The sequence below is a fragment of the Arvicola amphibius genome, chromosome X, assembly GCF_903992535.2.
Source record: "Arvicola amphibius chromosome X, mArvAmp1.2, whole genome shotgun sequence".
Classification (NCBI taxonomy): domain Eukaryota; kingdom Metazoa; phylum Chordata; class Mammalia; order Rodentia; family Cricetidae; genus Arvicola; species Arvicola amphibius.
In genome coordinates, this window is record NC_052065.1 from 68,038,268 (window position 1) to 68,057,473 (window position 19,206).

General features: G+C 36.0%; 1 protein-coding gene across 1 annotated transcript in view; it reads right to left on the reverse strand.

The window, feature by feature from the left end:
- Positions 1-815: 815 nt before the first annotated feature.
- Positions 816-19,206, reverse strand: part of Brwd3 (bromodomain and WD repeat domain containing 3) — a 108,802-nt gene continuing 90,411 nt past the window's right edge. Inside the window, exons 34-41 of the mRNA XM_038316391.2 lie at positions 17,638-17,694; positions 16,703-16,843; positions 15,688-15,759; positions 14,273-14,425; positions 12,163-12,326; positions 11,658-11,755; positions 10,626-10,769; positions 816-6,497 (exon numbers count right to left, since the gene is read on the reverse strand). Of these exons, the coding sequence (XP_038172319.1) occupies positions 5,743-6,497; positions 10,626-10,769; positions 11,658-11,755; positions 12,163-12,326; positions 14,273-14,425; positions 15,688-15,759; positions 16,703-16,843; positions 17,638-17,694 (1,584 nt within the window). The 3' untranslated portion in view covers positions 816-5,742. The remainder of the gene's footprint in view (positions 6,498-10,625; positions 10,770-11,657; positions 11,756-12,162; positions 12,327-14,272; positions 14,426-15,687; positions 15,760-16,702; positions 16,844-17,637; positions 17,695-19,206) is intronic.

Consider the following 19,206-nt stretch of genomic DNA (forward strand, 5'->3'; position numbering starts at 1 on the left):
ACATACTTACATTGTAAAAAAGGGCTATTTTGAAGCAATGACACAGCTAAACATAAATAACAGGTATCCCCAGACCTCAATCAGGGTATTATGAAAACTAGGCTGTCAGTAAATGGATCCTATGCCAGAAAAGAGATGACCTATATTGAGTCATCTCCCTTAATTCTAAAAACACAAAACAGCCTACATATGAATGATGCAGAGCAGTCTTTATCCTGACCTCAGTAGAATTCTTGATATTGGGAGAAAACTTGTGGAGATATATTAAAGGCCAGAGATGAGTATTCCTGGTAAAAGATTCAGATCCTGGCTCACGTCATAGCTCTCCCTCCTAGATTTACATCAAATTAAAGCACCATTTATAATAAATCCAAAGTTGATGGGCAAGTTAACCCCAAATAAGGAGTACTAGGTATCCATAGCTCAGCTGTTAAAATTCAACAATAAATATATTAGACATCTATCCATCTCCAAAAGCTCTGCAGAAAAATCAGCTGACTAGTGCTTTGGAGGCTGCTATTTAAGGCACTGAGCAGCCCATATTTTAAAGTGTTAACAGCATACTGATTACCTAATGGTGATCCAAAGAATATCAGCAGGAATTAGGATACATCTTTTCTTTCATAGGAAGCAACTCAGTTTCTAAGATTAAAAAATGCTAGTAATAAAATATGACAAAGGAGACCCGAGGATTACATGATACAGTCTTGAAAGCTGGGTAGTAGAAAGGTTAACTTCATATTTCTTATATTTCTCTGTCTTGTTAATTTATCTCTAGGATGAGTTAAGGCATAAAGCAGCGAGAGTGCAACTGATTCCAAACAACTTGGAATTTTATTGTAAACATCCCATAAAGAATGGCAACAAATTAGTCCAGTATTTTTTTTTGTCTTTGAAGGTAATTGCTTATAATGACCAACAACTGCCAAACAAAACATCTTTTATAAACCAAGCCAGTTTTGTTTACCTTTTCCCCACTGAATTTTAGTTTAATGGACATTCTGCCCATATACAGCATCACATCAACTATTAAATGAATGTTTTTTCCATCTTAAAATTTATGGACACTAAGAACAAACACAAAGTACAGCTTTGTTAATACTGTGTAAAGGATTACAAAAGACAAGGATGATAAGTTACAGAACAAAGAAATAAATTACTGATTGCCATCACCACAGCATTGTTTAAAGAATTAACATTTGTAGTACTGCCTAATGTATATTTGGTGGCATATGCAAAAAACACATTTTCCAACTGGGTTTCTAGGTATTTCGATATGGGATTTTTAAAAGTAAAATTACTAATGGCGATCTCAATATGTGTCATTAATTTTATTTTTTAGAAAATAATTACCATGCTTTTATATGTCTAAGTCCCATATTCTAGATTTAATTAAGATAGGTATAAGAATAAGAAATGGGCATACATATAAATAAACACAACTTAACTCTAAACTGCAGGGCCATTCTATTGTACTTCCCTCAGAAATCAATCCAAAATTTCCAGTCTGGTTGAAGTATGCTACATTAAGTGCAGTCTTCGTTATAGAAAGAGAAGTGGAGATAAGAGTGAGTCCAAGAGGAAAGGTGAGACAAGGAGTACTCAAGGTGATAAGACTATATCAGGGAATAAATAGTAAGAAACCTGAGTGCTATCCATGTTCCACAAAATACAGCACCATGAAATCATTTAACTTTATATTGGATTTTAATCCAAACTTTGTAAATGTGATAAATTAACACTTGGTAAAAAAAAAAAATCTTTGTTAAGAGAGGCAAAATAAAAACAGGATGCAACTATTTTACTAATAATTTTTTAAATGAGCTTTAAAATGATCTAATAATATTTTAATAAAACACTCATAAAGCCTTTCGTACCACAAAGAGGTTGTGGAATGTGGTTAGCATTTAAATAAAAGGCTTTTAAATATCAAGTCTTATTCCTTCCCACTGGAACTATTAATTTCAGATTTTCAAATGTTATTGTAATTGCTGAAAAGGCTGGGCATCAAATAGTAGTGAAAAATCACATGTTTTAGGACCCCCTTTTAAGGGCATGAAAATTCATGAAACTTCAACTTTAAAGATAAGTACCCGTTGGCAAATGTGCATAAAATGGTTCCATATATATACATATGGTGTATATCACTGCCACAAACTTAGAAAATTTAAAAAATGCTCAAAAAAGCTTTATTAAAAAGTTAGGAGCGGTATTCACCTCTTTCCCTTTACATCACTGTATTGTCCGATGACAATCTACTTTAAAATATCTGAAACATAATTTCGATGTACGAGGACTCAATTGTGTAGACTGAAACTTGGGAATTTTATTCAGTTGCTCTGCCTCTGGGTGAAACAAAACACTGTAAGAATGAATTATAGAATAAGCCTGATTTCTGGTGAGGGAAAGAGAAAAAGAAACAAGGAAAATGGCAAATTAAAGGAACAGAGGGGCATAGTTATATGACAGAAGCAGAACTGGTTATCGAAGAGACATGGATGACTAAGCATTAATAAATGCACAAGCTGCGCTCTAAAGAGTCAAATAACTTGTAGACAGTGTCCTCCATATAAAATATTCTCTTTTTTAATGTCTGGGATAAGGTATGGCAAACTGGAAAAAGCTCCATACATACAAGTACACAAACACTTATGCAGAAACAAATTTAGTTATTAGGCTAGTAGGTTTGCCAATGTTTCGGAGAGCATCCTATTGCTAGATGAGGTACATACAGCAAGCCAGAGAAGAACACATGATTGAGTTTTATAAACATATACACATGCTAAGATCATAAAGCTTAGAATCTGAACATTAGCATTTATGAGCGATATTATAGCTTACTTGCTATTCAGATATAGCATAGGATTAAGCTTATACATGTGTATGCTCTCATGGGCCTAAACAGAACAGTGGTCTTCATTTGCAGAATTCTTAACTCATTCCCTAATTTCTTTGCTATGGCTGAACCTGGATCTTACTTAGGTTTAAAAGATCTCTAGAAAACTGAAATGATAAAGTATTCAAAATGATACAAATTATGACACATTTGTAGGAAGTGGTGTTAAAAAACCCAAAATATAAATTGAGGAAAGGGGGAAGTCCAGATTAGAAAACTAAAAATATCATTTCCCAGACTTTTATTCACACTTATGAAAATAATTTGCATGCAAACAGAAAATTATCTGTTTGTTTTATAATAAATGATAACTATGTTCACCTAACATACCCTGGTGACTAACTCTTTAAATTCTAATAACTGAAATCAACATCACAGCAAAATGCTGCCCACTAGTATTTCACAGTATTTCACTACATAGAAAATATGCTTAAAAATGTCTTTAGCCTTATTCTTCTAATTCTGTAAGCCTAGAAAATCTTGACATTTGGGGAATAAATGTGGCATTTTCATTTTTCAAAATAAATTATAAATAAAGCTCCCGACAGCTAGCATCATACAAATGGCGATTCTTCTACGCTTCAAGAGCTCAGCTCTTCATAGAAGAATGCCAACAAAAATCTCATACTAAAATGGTACACATGATACATATTTGGGTATATCCAGGAATTTAAGCAACTACATTATGTCGGTTGTTGTAGGACAAAACGTTAATGACTCCAGGAAAACATAGGCACAATTTAGTCTAAACGCCCAAGAGATGAATAACTGAAATAGTATGTTTTAGTAAAAATCAAATGTAGACTCTCAAAATAGGAACATGTTGAATCTATGCTATGGTTAAAATGGCAGCTGAGTTGTAACCAGAAATTGTTTTGGTATGGTGAAGAAAAACAACAACAACAAAAATATCAGCTTGGTCTGCTCCCTAGCAACAGACATTAGTGCCATTAACAGTTCATTATACTTTCTTAAAGCCTGAACATCATTTCTACTGCAAGTGAAAATTGCTTAAGGGTATTAGTTCAAGAATAACCCCCCCCAACCCCACCGAAAAGCAAAGTTATGTGTGCACTCCTTCCTCTGCACTTAACAGATTTTTCAGATGCGTGAAATGATTGAAAGCATGAGACAAACATGTCAGCTTAAGATATCTCCTGGACTACCAGGTGTACATTAAGAAAATGTTTCATCACACAAGTCTGATTTAAGTGCAACAAAATTGCTGTTACAAGAGCAGAGATCAATTATTATCCCTCCCACTTCAAGAATGGAAGTATCTGACGAAGTAGCGCAACTGTGATGTCAAATTTGAGGACCACAATTGATCTTGGAACTGAAGCTTACTTATGGAACTCTATGTGCACTCTATTGCTGTAAACAAGACCATCAATGATTTTAAAGATTTTTTTTCTCAACTATAAAATAATGATTCAATATATCTGTTTGCAGTGCAATGAGGCTCTTTTCTGGAAGTCGAGAACAGAAGAACCCTTTGGAATGAGAACAGAAGAACCCATTAAAGTTGATTCCAAATATTAGCTAGCCAAAATAGGCCAGCTCAAGTTAGGTGCTTTGTTACCTTTCCAGATTCAAATGAAAAGCAGTAACTCACAGCTGTTAAAGAGGAAGTGGTGGCAGAGATAGCCAAGAAGCAGAGCAAGTCTGCTTACATAAATATGTTCTACAGAAGCCTAGAGCATAGAATACTTAGGAAAATTTGTCACACCTATGAATTTGAGAGCCAATATGATTACTGAAAATTCTCAGCTTATAACTTAGGAGTATTCATCCCTACCAAGCTTGTTCTATTTCTCCTTAGTAATGAGTAACAGCATCTACTTTCCTTAGCATTTCCAGTAGTTGTAGTTAATAGAGGTAGCTGAGCTACTGTTCAAAGAAGTATTCTTTGTGGATGAGGATTTTTCAAATGTTTAAGTTACTATTAAGCTACACAAGTTTCTATTAATGCAATAAAATATAACAGGAAAAGAAAAATGGATGCAAGAAACTTTTGCATTTGGCACCTTGTCTAGATTGATACCTCAAGTATTCTCTTTTAATAAAGTTAATGCACACATCAGGACACACCACAAAGATTTGCTACATATTTACAAGGCACCAACCCTTTCTCACCTTAAACGTGAATTAAGCAAATCAATGAAAAGCATATCAAGATACCCCCCACCCACCCCAAAACTGCAGTATAAATATATACTTCAGTTCAGTACAGTTCATGAAAGTTTGGCCTGGGAAGAGTAAAATAATCCAGATCGTTCTTACAATATAGAAACTGTAAACATTTAATAGCTGCCTTTAGGATTGGTGTATTGTGCAAAAGTTATTATTACTGGGTATAGGAATCAAAATGGCAAAAACAAACTATATAAAACTCTGTAAGAAGGTGCTATACTTCTGTGATACAAAAGCAAAGAGGGATATCTTATTGAGATAAAAATGTCATGCTACTCTTAAGAAGCAGAATGCTCCTTTAATGTAGTAAATCTGTAGTGTGTCTGTGGTGTGTGTGTGTGCGTGTGTATGTGTGTGTATGTATGTGTGTGCGTGCCTTGTGTGCGCATGTCCATGCATGTGTATGTGCACACATGTATATGTGTGGGCAGAATTTGTTTTAATTTAAGGCCTAATGAGTAAGGCTTGTTTGAACAAATGAAGTGTGGAGATTAAAAGTCTTGAAACAAATGTATACTGGCATAATGGAAAAGCACCAATGTGAAAGGAAGCAGAAGTCCCCACACAACTTGCTTTGTAGATTTTCTGGTAAATTCCCTGCAGTAGAAGGCCATTGATTTTATTCTTAAAAATTACTCTAAATTCATTAACTGTTAATAATTCCATCCCATGAGATGGCTAACCCTGGCTTTTTCTGTCATTTTACGGACTCTGCCTGATCTGGATGTACCAAGATTCAGAGGATCCTCAGTGGACACAAAATTGTCATTATCCGAATCATCATTATACAAAACAGTCCTCCTGCCTTGGTTTCTTGTTTTGATTCGAGGAAGTCTACTGAAACGTCCTGAAAACATCGTATCAAATTCATCATCGGCAACACGTGCTCGCTTGGCTCTGGTGGCTCCTCTAGATGCACCCCTTCCTCCTCTCCCTCGCCCTCGCCCTCTTCCCCCACCTCCACCTCTCCCTCGCCCCCCTCGCCCCCTGCCACCTCTGCCTCTGCCTCCTCTACTCCATCTACCCCATCTTCCCCATCTGCCTCTTCCTCCTGTGCCTCTCATCTTCCAGTTTCTCTTTCCATTGGCATGTTGTTTTCTGAGTTTTCTTTTAGGTCTGGTTTGTATGAATTTGCTATAGTCATGATCGCCATCTACATAATCTTGGTCTGTTCTGGAAGTAGATTCCGAGTCAGAATCGGAGCCGCAGGTGCTTTCTGAACTTAAACTGGAGCCTAACTCTCCACTCTCGGAGGAGGACAAATGCGCTTTCTCTTTTGTTTCTTTCATCGCCTTTTCTTCTCCTGCCATGCTTTCGTCCTCTTCTGATGCACTGAGCAGTTTCCTTTTGGCTGCTGTTCGGGGCTCTCTGCCATCGCCATTTGTAAGAGGCCCATCAGCGGAGTGATCTAAAGTAAAAATGAATGAATTTTTGAGAAATCAAGCCTTGACATTGTAAGATAGCCATTCAGACTCAAAATCAAATAATCTACTAAAAATATCTAGTGCCCCAAACTGATTGGACAGAATCAAAGATATTGGAATAGATACTTAGATCTATTTGAAACAGATTTGAAGGACAGTTTGGATCCTTATTCCACACTTCTTCTGAAGTAAAAAAAATAGGCTGAGGGATTTTGAGTTTATCTGGGTAGAAATTTTAGCATAAACTTAAGAAGAATTATAAGAAAGCATAAAAGTCTCATTTATTCAACTAATAAATCCTTAGCAATTAACTAGTACAAAACAGGTATTAGTAGGAGGCTGGAACTTGCTATCATACATCATGATCCATGTACAGTTTGGATGACAACAAAGTGAATAAAAAAACTAATGCAATTTTAAATAGAGAAGAATGCTAAAGAATGAAAATAAGAGCACAAAAATACTTAACTGTGTTTTGGGGGCTATTTAGATCAATGATCTTAGAATGCAATATTTAAAGAAAGAATTAATGAAGTGAAATGTGGGAGAAAGTTTGAGCAGTAGAAAAATAATGAAGAAAATTCAGTCTAGCCAGGATGGAGTAGAAAAACGAAATGGTAGGAGATGGTCAGAGAAAGACAACATCTGATTTACATTTAAAAATATTACTGGTGTTATACAGAGAGCAGACCTTAGACGGTGGTTAAATAGATATAATTGAAGAAAAGACCCCTAAATCAGTAGTCTAGGTACGGAGTAATGAGGGGTCAAGAACTGACATCTAATCTGGTAGAACATTTCCGCCTAGAAGGCCCACCAGAATAATTTTTTCCAAAGGTGGAAACAATGGGACCTGCTGAAGGGTTTTGATGCCAAATATTGAGAATAAAACAGTGTATCCCCTAGGCTTTATAGTCTAAGAAATGGGTAATGGGCAGAAATATTGGCTAAGTTGGGAAACACTGAAGACTGAACAAGCTGGGCAGCATGCTGAGAAAAAGTCAAGTTTTCTCGTTTTAGATGCCAGTAGAAATCTAAAAAAGACATGAAAAAACAAACAGGGATTAAGAGGATAGCTCAGTGCTCAGTGGTAATATGCTTAGCATGCATGAAACCCTGGGTTCAACTCCTGATATATATTCGCATATGTACATACATAAGCACAGCCAAAAAGAAATGAGATATCATGCATGTATACAAGCTGGATCTCATAAGATTATGGAGCTAGGGAGAGAGTTCCAGACATTTCCAGTCTATGAAGAGAAATAAAGGGAAAGAAAATGGATGAGGAAAGCAATCTATGTTATCTTAACATTTAAGGGTAGAATTCCTAGGCTGAGGCCCTAACTCCCTAAGTAACTTAATTTGGAGACTGGAGTCTTTTACATAGTAAAGAAAGTTAATCAAGGTCTCAAGTATTATGGAAAAAACAAAGGGATTAGGAAGTTTCTAAGTTTCTCTCATCTCTCTACTCCCCCCTATACACACACATGGTTGGGAGTGAGGCCAGAGACAGAGGAACACACAAAGGAACAGAAATATAGAGACAATGGCCACAAGGGATACAGCTTAAATGTGGTCTTCTATAAGCCTGAGGAAAAAAGGAAGTTCTTGTCAGATAATAATCTCCATGCACCTTGATTCCTCAGACTTAGAGGCTCCAGAACTGTGGGAAAAGGAAAGTCTGTTGTTGAAGCTCCTCGCTCTGGTGTCTTATGGTTGTCTAAAGTGACTAAGACACTCAGCTAGAGACTAAGTTGGTGTCACAAAAAAAAAACCAGGAGATAAGCTATTTCAGTAGTGTGTTTATGAGTTATCAAGGGGCTGGAGAGATGGTGAAGAGGACTTGCTGTTCTTGCAGAGTTTGGTTTCCATACACCCACATGGGCAGCTCAAAACTGCCTCTATAAACTGCCTCTATCTCCAGCTCCAGGGAAATCTGATACTGCCTTCTGGCCTCTGTGCACTAACGTGCACAAACCCACAACCAGACACAAACATATACACAAAATCACAAATGCAAATTTAAAAAGATAGAAATAACAAGGCTTTACAACTATGTGGATGCAAGAGGAAAACGAAGAGTTGAAAATTACTGAGTAGCCCATGGTGATACTAGCTTCAAACTTCCCTGCTCTGGAGTCTAAGTTAGAAAGATAAAGAATTTGAGGTGAAGCCGGGCGGTGGTGGCGCACGCCTTTAATCCCAGCACTCGGGAGGCAGAGGCAGGCGGATCTCTGAGTTCGAGGCCAGCCTGGTCTACAAGAGCTAGTTCCAGGACAGGCTCTAGTAACTACAGGGAAACCCTGTCTCGAAAAACCAAAAAAAAAAAAAAAAAAAGAATTTGAGGTGAGTTTAGACTATCTAGTGAGAGCACACTTTTAAAAATGAGATTTAAGTTGAATGAAAAGGATGATCGTGAGACACAAACGTGATGAAAAGGAATGAGACTTATTTTTAGAAAGCTCCTAGAAATGAGACTGGTAGAATGAAGAGATGTTTGGGTTGGTACATTTCCAGAGGCCCTAGCATCAGGAAGATTAGTTTAAAATGGAAAAGGTGGCACATGACATTAATTCCAGTACTCAGGAAGCAGAGGCAGGCAAAACTCTTGAGTCTGTGGCCAACCTGGTATACATCGTGAGTTCCCAGCCATCTAAGAACTACATAGAACCACCCTGGCCAATAAAAAAATATGATGACTGGTTTAGTCAATAGATTTATTAGAGTTCTTTATTTGCAGAAGCCAAAGATCAAGAGAGCTAAAAATAGCAGAACTCTGCCAATAAAGCCCAGCACAAGCAAAGCAAAGACAAAGAACTGTATAGGAATATCAGCAGAGTCTAGAAAGCAGGAAAAACAAGCTTAGAGAAGAGTCGAGAAGCAGTGTCCAGGGACACAGAGAACAGGAAGTTATATACTTAGAAAGGAACGCTGCTTGGGCAGTCTGCATTACTGGTGATTTGGGGAGAAGTGCTTTTTGGAGAGTGCCTGGCACACAAACTAGGCTATGAAGTATAAAGGGTCCTGGATGTAAGAAGAGGCAGGAAATGTAGGCTACTCTGTCTATAAGCTTTCCCATGAAGAATAAGTATGAATAATGCAACAGAATCAGAGAAAAAAAGATTTCAAAATGGGAACTATAAAAATAAGTTTCAGCCGGGCGGTGGTGGCGCATGCATTTAATCCCAGCACTCAGGAGGCAGAGGCAGGCAGATCTCTGTGAGTTCGAGGCCAGCCTGGTCTACAAGAGCTAGGTCCAGGACAGGCTCTAAAAAAGCTGCAGAGAAACCCTGTCTTGAAAAACCAAAAAAAAAAAAAAAAAATAAGTTTCAATTGCTTGTCAGTCCTTTAGCGCAGATCAACAACAATGTGTTTCAATATTTTTCATATAACCAAGAATGTATTTATAGTCTATTTTAGGTCATCTGGTGATTATAAAACAATGCATAAGAAAAACTAATATCCATTAAAATGTATATAAAGTTAAAATGATATTCCAAGTAAACTATTTGTAAAACCAAATTAAATATTTTTACAAACTTCAAATAGTTGAACATAGAAGTATCTTTGAGCATGTTCAAGGTGTATACAGAACCCTTTATAAGAGCTTCTGAATAATAGTAAACTTCAAATACTTATAAAACCAATTCACTTGGCATACAAGATAGATAAACATACTCATGAATTAAGTCAATGATTTTTGTAAGTACTAAATTTTTCTTCAAATATAAAGTTATTGAAACAGCCTGGAAGAATGAGTGCTTTTGAAATATTTGAGACCTGTTCACTTCTTATTGACATGGTTTAATATATGAAATATTCTGAATGCTTCCTGACAGTCTGGTTCTTATGCACTTGGGGAAAGAATTCTTCATTTAGTTTTTTTCTCTTATTCATTTCATTTTACATTCTGTTCAAAAGTAGTTACCAGACATCTGTTCCTAACCGTGCTTATAAAATCCTTTTGACTTAAATTTGGCTATTATAATTCTTATTAGGTACCAAGCCAGACTAGTTGTACTACCCTAACACATCGGCATTTTAAATGACTCATCATCCATCACACAAAAATAGAAAACAAGTTACCTCTCCAATATTCAATTTCCTACCTTGTTTAGCTGGTAAAACTTTATTACGAAATGATTTGGCTTTTCCTGGGTCATGGCTGTTTCCACTGAAACTCGATGGAGAAAATGGCCCATCTCCCTCATCATCAAGTAGATATAGTGAAACACCTTCAGCAGCATCTGAAACTTATGTTTAAAGAGATTATAATGTTAACATAATTTCGTTTTTCAGGAAATTTTAATACAGGCTGCTTTTAAAACTACCTTCACAACTTTACTTCATGATAAAATTAAACATTGCTTTACAACTGGTATCCCACATATATTCCCAGCTTTTTGGAAACTCAGCTAGGAGGACAGTGAGTTTGAAATCTATCTTGGCTACTTAGCAAGACCCTAGCGCCCACCCCCAAAGTAAATATGAGTATGTGACAACAGGAAAACAAATGATTTATCATCACTAAAAACTTTCAAATAGAAAATGTCAAAAAAAACCCCCAAGGAAAAATCTCCATCACATATTAATCTCCAAGTCTTACAAGGACGAATATATTGTACACATTCTTTGAGATATTATAGATAATAAAAATCATACAGCTATAGAACTTTCAAAGGGACATTTAATTTATATTCATACAGTTAGGTGTTAGAGAGAGATGGATCAGCATTTAAAAGTATTGGCTGCTCTTCCATAGGATCCAAGGAAGATTCCCAGCACCCACATGGCAGCTCACAACCATCTGTAATTCCAGCTTCAGGGGATCTGACACCCTCTTATGGCCTCTGCAAGTACCAGGAATGCACATGGAGTATAAATGTTCATGTACGCAAAGACTCATAAATATACAATAAATTCTTTAAAGGTGATTTTGAAAAATCACCTAATCAAAGAAACCAAATCACTTTACCTAATGTCTTACAGGAGTGCCATACAGCTAGTAAGTAAAATAATGATTAAAATGTAATTTTTCTAAATCCAAATCTATTGCTCTTTGTACTATAAACAGTGATACCAATTCTATATCTTTTAATTAGCACCAAAATTATAGAAAACAAAACCAAAGATATATTTACCAGGAGAAGAGAAAGGAGAACTAGTCCTGGCATAAGACACTGAGGTATTCTGGTCATTTTTAGGCTGTAACTTTATTTGCTTCTGCTTCCCTTTTGGGCTGTAAATAAATAAATAAAAATAAAATAAAAAATAGAGAGATATACAATTATGAACATTTTTTTCTGTTAGTAATTCAATATGATGAACAATATGACACAAAATTCTGAAGGTGACCAAAATGGAAACTACCTAGAACTTCAAGTGAAATGCCTAAAGTAGGTGAGCTGACAAAGTGAACCTTCAATCACGTAACAAAACAAAAAAAAATAAAAATAAAAATTTAAAGGCACAGTAAAATCAACATAATCAATACTTTGGGTTACAAACTCCACCTTTGCACAGGAAAAGAACTTCTTGAGTCCCTTGAGACGTCCTAAGTTTACTCGCCAACTTTATGGATGAGCTACCACATACAAAGTGCTTTAACGCCTAAGCTGCTACATCAACTACATCAGTGTAATGTACCTAGGAGCTCTGCTGCTGGACAGTGAGCTGCTGCTGCTTCTCAAGCGCTTCCTGTACCGAGGCCTTCTCCTCTTCTGACTTTGGATCGCTGACTTATATTCAGAGATGATATTTTGAATGTGATTTTCAAATAAGGCAGACAATCTCAGCGTCATGCTATAGATCTAGAAAGGTGGAAAGCACAGCCTTGTTTTAGCAATCACAGTTAGAAAAAGAGGATGAACATCATTCTGACAGAAAACACACACTAGTTATTTGAAATTCTGGAGGAATTAAGATGTCATTTTCATTTATTAAAAGTAATAAAAACTTTAAAAGATAATATTTAGTGCTGTGAATGATGGGAAAAATCCTCATATATTATAAGGGAATTTTCACTGAGACAATATCCCAAAAGATAATTTAAAATATACATCATAAAACATTAAAGATATACCTATCATTTTGTTAATAATTTGACCTCTGGGAATCTGTTGTAAGTAACAATCACGGGACTATACACACATGATAAAAATGCTAAATGATATTAAAGACTTTAGCTACAGTCATTATTCATGTAAAGTGGGAAATTATTTTTTAAAATCACTCAATTTTCTAGCAACAGAATACTAGTAAAATGAAATCAACAAAACCCCAATAAACCATTAAATAATCATATAAAAGAATATCATCAGAAACCTCATTTTAAACAGTCATCATACAGATCAGATCATCTCTTATCCCTCATCAGAGAAACTTGCCCCTTGCAGCCGATGGCACTTAACGTCGAGACCCACAATTGGTCAGTGTGCAGAAAGCAAAAGTGTAAAGTGCTCAGCCCCAAAAAGACTCAGGGATCTTCACAGAAGAGAGAGTAGAAAGGCTGTTAAGAGCCAGAAGTGGTGGATGACTTCAAGGAAGCAGGACAGAGAGACATACGAACGCAGAGAGAATATGAAAGCATGTACAAGTCCTGCATAAGGTCCAGACAGACAAAATCCCAGCGTAGAGGGCAGGAAGGTTGATAATGTAATATAGCTGAGACGCTATAGCATGTAATGGTGACCCATTTTATGAGGTGACATGCCATGGTTGGCTAACCAGAATAAGAGATTCCAAGACTATCTGGGCAACAAAATTGGTTTGATGAGAAATGAATTAAAAGAAAAAGTAAATTCAAAGTTGGTTGGGAAGCGATGAGACATTTGACAGGGTAATAAGTGATTATGTTCAAAATATATTGCATGAAATGATCAAATAATTAATAAAAATTATTTTAAAGTCATAATACATATATAACAATGACTTTATGAAATCTAATTTTAATTTAATAAAAAATTATATTTTACAAGCATCTGAATGTTAAGTATTAGTATAGATAGAAGTAAGCACATTAAATATTAACTATAAATAAAAATGTGATAGTTTGATTTTTAAAATATTTTTCCATATTTTTCAAACTTTCTATTACTCTAAAAGTTATGATGAAAGGGGAAAAGGAAATGCAAAAAAATTACACCTAGAGAAATTGGTGAAAATTTTACTGTATATTAAAGAGTTGAAGCATTTAGACATATGCCTACCATTTAAGTAATTTGATAGTTAGACACTAGTGTCTCCAAAAGATAAATATTACTGTTTCTATTTCTTGTTTTCAGGATATTTCAGTTTTGATAATATATAAGGAAATACTTAACATAAATATGAAGAAAGTTGTAACTTCACAATAGGGATCACTTTGTGATGGTAATGGGAATATCCATATTAAGAGCTAATTAAAACATTTCATACAAACTAATATTGTCAACTACCTTTATATTTATCAGTCCATTTAATGGAGATTGAGTATTTAAATTATTAACTTTCCTTTCTTTGTCTTTTCTCTGGCAGATGTAATTATCATTAAAGAATAAAGAAAAGCAAGATAAGAAAAAGATGCTTAATTTCAGAATTATTCTACAAGTATATTTACATATGCCTTGAAAAAAATCCAGAATGCAGGAAAGATACTGAGAATGAAACTTCAGTAACTGTGTCAACATAGTAGAATACACTTGTTTACAAATCTTGAAAACTGTGGAGGGAAAACTGCCTAAAATACATAACTGCCCAATTAATATTGGTTTCATACCCTTGACTTTTTATTAGAAGTATAAGCTTTGGAGTTGCTGAATATTTGGCGAACATCTTTATAAAATTCCAGAGGACTATCATAATTTCCTGATTCCAAAGTTTCCTTCACAGTGCTGAAGTCCATAGGTGTGTCTATACCATCTTGATAATCCTACAAATGATAATGTGTTACATTTAAATACTCAGATTGCAAAACAATCCTAAATAAAATAGCACTGGGAATTACATTACCCACTGAAAGCAAGTTATCTTGATACAAACACTACTTTTATGTCTACCAACTACTTATTCCTGCTCCCAAACCAAATCCTTTTTAGGTTTCTGAACATAACATGAGTTTAAAGGGTTAGAAGAGAAAAAAAATCAATGTCACTCGCTTGAGCTGCTGACATCATGCCAAAGTTATCTAATGACAGACGATGGGATTTTCAGGTAGAATTGCAGAGTTCCACGCCACAAACTACCTACATATTTCCAAGATTCTGAGTTATGACATTGCACATAAGTTGTCACTAGTTGAGGTCAAAGTTTGTGCCCGCTACCCCTCTTCTCTGTCTCTATATGCAGTGGAGGCTGACTTTAAACTCACAATTCTCCCATCTCAGCCCCCCCCCCCTCAAGGACCAGGGTTATAATTCTGCACCATCACATTTGGCTGCCTTGCGGATCTTAAACCAATGTGATTTGTTATGTCACCTAAAGTTTTCAGTCTCACTCATTCAGAACTTAGTTTAATTGCAATTAGAAGAAAAATCCATTTTAACTTAAATCTTTCAAGTCCACTTAAGTTTTTCCAAGGACTGTCATATAGGATAATATCTGAAACAAACTTATATTTCCCACTACCCTGAATAACTTTTAGTAAAACACATATGTATTCAGTCACTCATGTTAAGTAGTAAAACCACCACATTTTCATCTACCAAGAAAGTGAAAAGAGCAAAAAGTGGCAGAGAAAGGGTATTAAAATAGATTTCCTTAAGTTATAAAAACACCAAAAGTATATTCCAACAGCTTATGCCTTCTAAAGCAGTGATATTTTCATAAGGAATAATGTTGGAACATGTATAGTAAGACAAGAACTCAAATTCCTCAGCTGACTATTAAGGGAAACCCGTGGGGGAAAGATCATCTGTGACACAGACAAAATACAGTCCACTGAATGTTCTCTGCTTTGCTGCACGGCTTCCTATCCATATCTCCAAATAAACAACGATATGATGTCATGAAGAACAACTCTGAACACATGCTGATTCAAAAACCAAAATTAAAAAATTAAAATGACCAAACATTCAAACAAAGGTATAAAAAGAAACTAAGTTGAATTGAAAGGCAAATTGAGCAAAGTGCACAAAATTTGTGTTCAGTGTGAAAAGTTTCAAAGCGAACACCACAAAACCAGCCTAAGCCTACCTCAGACTGAGATGGATCTTGACTATCTGGAAGGGCAGATGCTGAGGGTTCTCCTTCTTGCTGTTGTTGAGCCTGTCAGATTAAAGAACACAGATCATTTCCACATCACCACTCCACAGTATCAAGACTTGCAATGAAGTTGTGACTCAAGGCTCAAAAATCCAAACAAAAATAATGTTTAACTTGAAAGATTTCTGTATTTACCATATTCTGCTTTGAAAAATATAAGCCTAATGTGTCCTCCTCAAACTTCCTACAAACAAATCAAACTGACTGCAATATTGTTACTTCTTTTTCATTCCAAAACATACACAGGATGCTCCCAAGTGTCTATAGTAGTATATGGAGTTGTCACATATTTATAAAAGATATCCTAGTCACAGGGCAAAGTAGTGCGTGCCTTTAATCCTAGCAGTGGGGCACACAGTGTCAGCTTAGGACACCGTAGTCCCGTAGCAGCCTGGAGGATACAGTTAGATCTTGTCTTGAAAGTAAAAATAATTCTATAATCTAAATTGTCATAATGTTATCTTGTTGAAAAGTAATGTTGGTATGTGGATAATTCTAAGTAGCCATATTGATAACAAATTTACTATAAATTGAACAGGTCTGACATTATTTTTAAGTCTATAGTGTATAAAGGTGCCATTAGAAGTTAGTAGACTATAATAAACAAATAAATTAAAGCACAAACTAAAAGAAAAGGGCTTTTCATTTGTTTTCTTGTAGACGGCATCTCACTATGCAGTCCCAGCTCGCCTGGATCTCTGTAAAGACCAGGCTGGCCTCAAACGCCCCCGTTATCTAGCTGCCTCTGCCTGTGAGTAAAAGCATGCGCCGCCACATCCAGGTGATTCCAGTCTCTTCTAGCAACTGGATCATTCCAGCCTAAGTCCATGGCAACTATTATAAAGAGTTATAACTAAAAGGAAAGAATTGTTCAGACATAGATACTAGCTTGGATAATTAACAGAAATTATCCTGTCGGCAATTATTTGAACAATGGGATGCTTACTGGGTGAGAAGGAGGATCTGCAGGCTGTCGAAATGGCTCTGAGTCTTCACGTTCATAAATGAGGCTCAGTAGTTCTTTGCATTGTTTTTTCCAAGCATCAGGATTACATTTCAAAGACTGTCTTCTGCCTCGGCATTTGACCTACAAATCGAACAGAATTAATCTTTCCAGAACTGTTCCTTGATTTTCTCAGAAAAGCCTGGTATTACCCAAGTCCAACTCTAAGCAGCCGTGCTAACACGTCCATCAACCCGAGGGCAGTCACCTGTATAAAACGCACCAGCTACTGCTTATATGTCTTACTTTAAAGCACCATTCTGTCCGGGAAAAAATAAACCAAAAGCAAACGCCAACAATTCTAGTATTCTGCATTTCCTTTTAAGAAAATCCAAACTGTAAATAAAGTACAGACAAGTAAATGTCTCCCCACTTCCCTTGACTTAAAGTGTCGACCTGTGGCCAGTACTTGGGAGCCTGAACTGTCTCTTGAATTGTAAAGACTGTTTATTTAAACAGTATAAACAACGTTATCTGTGCAGACAGCCTGCTTTTCTTGTAGGAATCTGGGATGAAGATACACCTTAGTCAGAAGGTGCCTACATAACCAGTCACTAGTAAAATTCTTGGTAACTGAGTCACTAATCACATACATTTTTCTGTTTTCCTTGCCGCGAGAAGAGTGTGCTGTATAGTTCCTCATAGGAGAGAGAAAACCTATGGAAACCTGTACGGTTCCACCTAGCCCTTGCTGTCTTTTTCCTGCATTTGCTCTGTATATTGTGGCCCGCTGCTGTAATAAACCTAAATTATGTGTAAGCTATATATTTGCTTCCAAGAGTCCCAGCTACTCTCAAAAAATTGGGAGAAGACTTTGGGATCTCTTGACTCAGGAAACCTGGAAATGTTTGAGCTCAGAAAGCTACTCATTTCCTCACCCTTCTTCCAGATGAAGTTCCGGGACCATCTGAATCTAAATCGACCATTTCTGTATCCTAAATTAAAAGAGGAAAGTGAGACATGCTAAGTCACATTAGAAGTGGTACAGATTAAATGCATATTCACAAAAAAGTAGCAAAGATAACGACAGTTAACTTTCCTTCATTGGAGCGGGCAGCAGAGCAAATGTAGGAGGGAGATTCGCTTTCAAACTATGTGCAGGTTAGAAAATATACCGGGAGGAAAATGAAAAGGCTTTCATTTTAGAATAAGAAATAAGGGAAAAGGTGAACTTTGTAGTCAAATAAGTATGAATATAAAAAAATCTTATTCTATATGACTGAGTCATCTGATATACAATAATCATGAAGTACTCCCAATTAAACATTGCTAGTTCAATAATTAGTACATTTTCCCTAGGAATGTATAAATTTGTCCTAATTCAGTCAGGTATGTCTCAGAGTGATAAGTTTTATCAATACAAAGTCCAGACCTAGACACTACTGGTGAAGGGCACAACAACTCCATAATGCATAGGAGAAATGAGATCAGGCCTTATTGATATTCCTTCCCAATAAAATCATTTCTATTCTAAGCAAAACAGTGTGAGTTTGTGGAAAAAGTTTTATTACATCAAAATCTTAAATTGGAATATATTAATGTTAAGGGCTAGGAAACATATAAGAGAAAATGAACAATTTTGCTTGGATTTTTAATTGGTTAGTATCTAACTGCTGTATTGCATTTTTTATATTACTTGACTAAGTAGCATTTAGGTATATTAAAATACACCATTTGATAGTCACATAAACTTATACCAGGAAAGTGTCACTTGAGATTACCATTTTAAAGATTAAAGATGCAAACAAAATGTTGTGGGATAATCTTTTTTTTTGTATACTGTAAAGATGTGCCTAAGGCTCCTTCTGATTGGTTTAATAAAGAGCTGAATGGCCAATAGCTAGGCGGGAGAGAATAGGTGGGGCTTCTGGGCAGAGAGAGGAACTCAGGGTTAGAAACAGGTTAAGTTATAAGAGCTAGTTAGGAACTAGTCTAAAATTAGCATCAACTAAACAGTTTTTTTTCTTTTTGATTTTTCAAGACAGGGTTTCTCTGTGTAGCCCTGGCTGTCCTGGAACTCACTTTGTAGACCAGGCTGGCCTTGGACCTCAGAGATCCTTTTGCTTCTGCCTCCTAAGTGCTGGGATCATAGGCGTGCACTACCGCTGCCTCGTTCAAACTAAACATTCCTTTAAAATACTGACTGCAAAGAAAAACACAAAAAACACAGAAGAAACTAACCAAATAAAATAAGATGATGAGTGTTTTGTCTTATTTTTTTTTTTCAGGGCTAGAAATCAGTTGTTCATTATATGAATACACCAGGCTTCAAGGGATGACCAGTTGCCTGTCTCTGACAACACCTTCTCTATAGCACATCATTCCATTTCTCATACACACTATCGGAATACAGGTCAATAGAGCTGGGCCATGGTGGCACACGCCTTTAATCCCAGCACTCGGGAGGCAGAAGCAGGTGGATCTCTGTGAGTTCGAGGCCAGCCTGG